Source organism: Cryphonectria parasitica (genome assembly GCF_011745365.1).
Source record: "Cryphonectria parasitica EP155 unplaced genomic scaffold M406scaffold_4, whole genome shotgun sequence".
Classification (NCBI taxonomy): domain Eukaryota; kingdom Fungi; phylum Ascomycota; class Sordariomycetes; order Diaporthales; family Cryphonectriaceae; genus Cryphonectria; species Cryphonectria parasitica.
This window is the reverse complement of record NW_024468912.1, coordinates 3,933,960-3,938,711: the sequence shown is the minus strand read 5'-3', so window position 1 is coordinate 3,938,711 and position 4,752 is coordinate 3,933,960. Positions and strand designations below refer to the sequence as shown.

Below are 4,752 nucleotides of genomic sequence, written 5' to 3'. Positions count from 1 at the left end.
CGTTTACTTGAGCCACATAATCTATCTGTCGGATTGTCCAAGCTTCAAGGGGCATTGTCCACCCGAGTGTGTCCGCCACCGTGCATAACAAGGTGACTCGTCATCTCGCGGTAGCTTATTCAAAGTATCCTCCTCAAATACCATCAATGTGAGGTCGCCGAGACGACCTATCCACTCGAAACATCTGCCTATTGAATTGAGTACGATGAGTTCCGGTATCCTCAAGCCTGGTCAGCAGAACAAGACTGGGCCGATTAGTCTGCCGCCAGGCCTCACACCTAGCAGCCAGGCACTACTACTGGAAAAGATCAACGCCCGTCGGGGCACTCCCGACTCTATCTCGGAGGCAGTTGCAAGCTCGGACGACGAGACCGAGGCACATCGCCAAGAGTACCCTCAAGCCATCCAGCCCCAGAAGCCCATCCGGCGAGCCTCTTGGTTGAGCGACCCCTCGCAAGCTGGAATCCGACCGCGACAGGGCTCCTTCGCAAGCAGCTCCATGTCGCCGACGACGTCCCACCCAAGCACTCCTGCCGCTGACGCAGGTGCTACCGCATGGGGCACACATTCGACAGCACCTACTGTGATGGCTCGTCCTCACAACGGTTCGGGCTCCTTCGGTTGGGGAGCGGGCATCTGGAACAATGACAGGAAGGAGCCACCTGCTCGCCTGGCTGAAGTGCTCCCATCACCGACCTCGTCCATCCCGTCGGCGAACCCTTTGCTCAGTTCGGATGGTGCGACCTTGCAGACCTCTCCGGCGCCGAGAGACTCTGGCACCAATGCTCAGATACCCTTTGCCATTCCCATCCACCCAACCCCGAAGAACTACCGCTCACAGTCATACTCTGTGGGCCAAGCGGACCCCGAGACCCCGACGTCGGCTACCATGGTCGGCTCTTCTGGCATCATTGGATCCCGTGGTCGGGGTGTCGCCCACCCAGGTCTGCAACATCGACCCTCGAGACCCAGCATGCTCAGCGAGATGTCGAACGAAGGCGGTATGCTCGGGAAGGTCAAGGAGGTCGACGACGACGAGGACGAGGACGTTGATCCTCTTCAGGGACAGCATCAATCGGCCGAGGCGAAGAAGATCGAAATGCTCACCCGAGAGAATGCCATGTTGCGTCAGCAGCAGCTGCACGCCAACCGCATGAGACCAAGAGCGTCGACGGGCTTCGGTGTTCTGGGCAACGGCTACGGCCCTGTCATGGAAGAACCATCTGATTATGCCGTTGATCTGGACGACTCCACGGACATGCCTGCTGACGCTGCAACCAAGAGAGCCTTCGGCCGGAGGATGAGCGAGTTTGGCAGTGGACCATTTAGGTCCTCTTTCTCCCTGGAGAACCGACCGCTCGAGAATGTCAAGAAGGCGATCTGGTCGAGCTCTCTCGGCTTTGGTGGTCTGGTGGACATTCCCCAGAGCAGACGCCATTCATTCGCCGATGTGCCTACCCGTCAGCCGTCTATTGGATCTATTGGTGACCAAGTCGCTCCTCAGGAAGCAGGTCCTCTTGAGGCTCAACATGCGCAGGATTTTCCTCCCAGCCAGTTCGACACCTCAATGCTCACTCAGGCAAATCCTAGTAAGTTGCACTGATAAAGATTCGCTTGCCCTCTCTTGCTGACCATCTCTCACCAGGCGCCTACTTCAACGGGCCGGGAATCGCTGGCGCTCAGCAGCATATGGTAACCTCGGCGTATGGAAACATGTATCCAGCCGTGTACGGAATGCAGGCCCCTTTCCCGAATAGAGCGCCTTCTCCACACCGTGGTCTCTATGGGATCCCACAACCTCGACACGCCCAGAAGCTTCACATCGTGCTGTTCAAGTGCAACAGAGCAGATGTGTTTTACATTCAGGAAGGTACCGGATTGACAGTCAAGCCAGGCGACTTGGTGATCGTGGAGGCGGACCGAGGGACCGACCTTGGAACCGTGGCCAAGGACAATGTGGACTGGGCCCATGCCAAAGAGCTGAAAGAGCATTTTGCCGAGGAGCACTATAAGTGGCTCATGATGTTCTCTCAGAATGCTGCCGCCGCCCAGGACGGGACCACCGCCGGTCTCATGGCAGCAGCCAATGGCATGCACGGCGGCGCCGTTGGCGGCATGGGTCCACCAAGCCAACATCACTTGCAGGAGCCCAACGCTGGGGAGCTGAAACCGAAGCTGATTAAACGCCACGCTCAGTCCCATGAGATCCAGGCCCTCCGAGAGAAGGAGGGTAGTGAAGCGAAGGCAAAGCGTATCTGCCAGTCAAAGGTCAAGGATCACGGTCTTAACATGGAAATCCTGGATGCTGAATTCCAGATGTATGTTTCAAGCAGTCAAGTCCATTTAGGAGGGCATTTACTGACTTCATCTAGGGACTGGAAGAAACTGACCTTCTACTACTTTGCCGACTCGTACATCAACTTCAATTCCCTCGTCACCGATCTCTTCAAGATCTACAAGACTCGAATCTGGATGTCGGCCATCAACCCAGCATCTTTCGCGAGTCCCTCAATCGCACTACAGACGCCGAGTGGCATCGGCCCAGGTGCTGTTGGTGTGGGCCGAAATGGCCCCAACGACCGCCGAGCAAACCAACAACAGGAGCCACAGGCTGCTTTTGCTAATGCTGCCGCCACTGGTCGCCCCTTCTCAGGGATGTCGGCGTCCCCGTTCGGCAATGACCGCGGCACTACGACTTACTCACAACCTTCCTACCCATATGGCGGCAATTATGCTGGCTTCTCCAACGGACCTCGCCCCGTCGCGAACTCCTTTGTACCACCTGTCGACCCTTATGCCACCGCCTTCCCCAGTGGCGGCGGCGACTATCAATTGCGCACTCGGGGAGGTTTCCCTCAGTCGGGCGTGACAGCACAACAGGATCAGCCAGTCTCGCCTTTGACCACCCAGAATGACTGGATTGGGTCGTTCCAGGGGCTATCTCTCAATAGCCGCTGAGGCGTCGGCCTCCGTCCAGTGTTTTCTTGTTTCTACCACACTTTACATTTCCAATTCTCCATCCTCCATTCTCCGCCCTCCCCCCCCCCACCCCCCACCCCCCAACACGAATCGACGTCGACCTTATCACCGGGTGATGGTCAATTTTACACTTGCATTTCTACGAGACAGACTTGTTTGAGGCTACTAGACGGCTCTACAGGATCAGACTGACGAGGCTATGACACGCCAGAATGTATAGGAAACGGTTTGAACATCCATGTCGTTTGGCGTTGGTGGACCTAGTGTTTTTCCGTATCGAAGAGGAAAGATCTCATTGGTTTTGTCTTTTGTGTCTTGTGTAACTGAGAGGGATAAAACCACCGGGCGCATGCTTGACGATCCTGTCTCTTTCACCTCTACGAATAATTGGCATGGCAGGGAAGACAAAGGTTGAAAGTATTCTTTTCAAAAACGGCGATAGACAAAGTGGTTTGGGTCTTAGTATGGTTACCAGCATCACCATCAGGTATTCTTATCTAATCTGGCAGACTGGAAGGGCGACAATAGTCTACTGCTACTTTGTTTGTTTCTTGTTCTTTTTTTCCCTTTAATTTTTCTTTTTCTTTTTTGATATTCCTACGACAGGGTTGGACAGGGCATATGTTACCTGGGTTGGGAACAGTGATGCTTATACAGTCGCTCATTTGCAGTTCGTCTACTATTATTGTTCACGGAAGGAGAGGGTGCTGGCCAGATTGTGTCCGAGAGGCAGCCATCTGTTCTTATTGATTCTGGATGAGTCAAAGATAGTACAAGACAAGGTGGGATCAGACAGGCAGAAAAAAAGAGAGACATTCAATACCCAATTGCAATTTCCTTTACTTTTTGGTGGCAATTATCAAATGAGTGTGCTGGACAGTCCTTTGCATTTTATACGCATTTTGGGCAGACTTACACAGAACCCTCCATACTCAGTCACACTCATCATTATGTTCCATGGACTTCTGCTGAATAGGAAAATGAGGGAGACTTTCTTGTATGTTGCTGACATAGCGTTGCCAAAGAATTTGAAATTGTAGTAAAGAGAACAGAGGAGTGTGTTCTCTCCGCCACCACGGAAGAAGAAAGAAAAAAGAGAGGGAAAAAGTCCCCATCGAGGTTCCTGGTTGTATATCCGTAAGTCCGCGTGGGATATGTGCTATCGCCAAGGCGGCTTACAGATCCCTGACACGACCCTACGGTACTACCACTATGGTGGGTAATCACCTATTGGAAATCCACTGCAGGGTCCCTATAGTACATCAGAAGACGCAGGCACAGCGGGCTGCGGGCGCTAGACCTGCTCTGGATCGCTCCATCACCAATGCCTTGTCAGCATTTACTAACCAGCGACCAAGCGGGGCGAAAGCCCCAAACGACGACCCAATATGTTGCAGGCGGCTGTGGTATTGATAGTACGGGATCCATCCTGTCGACCGGCGGGAGAAATCGCTCGCCCAGGATGGTGACTTCGTGCTCGAAGGTTCCTGGCATTTCTACCACAAAGAGTCTTCTATCCTCTCTTGTCTGCGGATATGTTCTGAGACTACAAAAGACCTCGACAACACCCTACCGCCCCCGATGAAGACCTTCTCGTTCTTGCTCTCTATCATCGTCGGCATCGTTTCGATATTCGTGTTCAAAGACAGTATTCTCGAGACAGCTAGAAAAACGATCCTCTTCGATAGGTTCAGCGACAGCAGCACAACGAGCGCGCAGCCCGAGACATCTCACCACCAACCCCCCCAAACACCTCCCGCGACGACAACAAAC

General features: G+C 53.7%; 1 protein-coding gene across 1 annotated transcript; it reads left to right on the top strand.

The window, feature by feature from the left end:
* Nucleotides 1-205: 205 nt before the first annotated feature.
* On the top strand, nucleotides 206-2,958 carry M406DRAFT_255590 (uncharacterized protein; the record flags this gene model as incomplete). Its single annotated transcript, XM_040917046.1, has 3 exons — nucleotides 206-1,589; nucleotides 1,646-2,318; nucleotides 2,373-2,958. 3 exons carry the CDS (start codon nucleotides 206-208, stop codon nucleotides 2,956-2,958), a joined length of 2,643 nt encoding a protein of 880 aa, XP_040777241.1.
* Nucleotides 2,959-4,752: the final 1,794 nt, after the last annotated feature.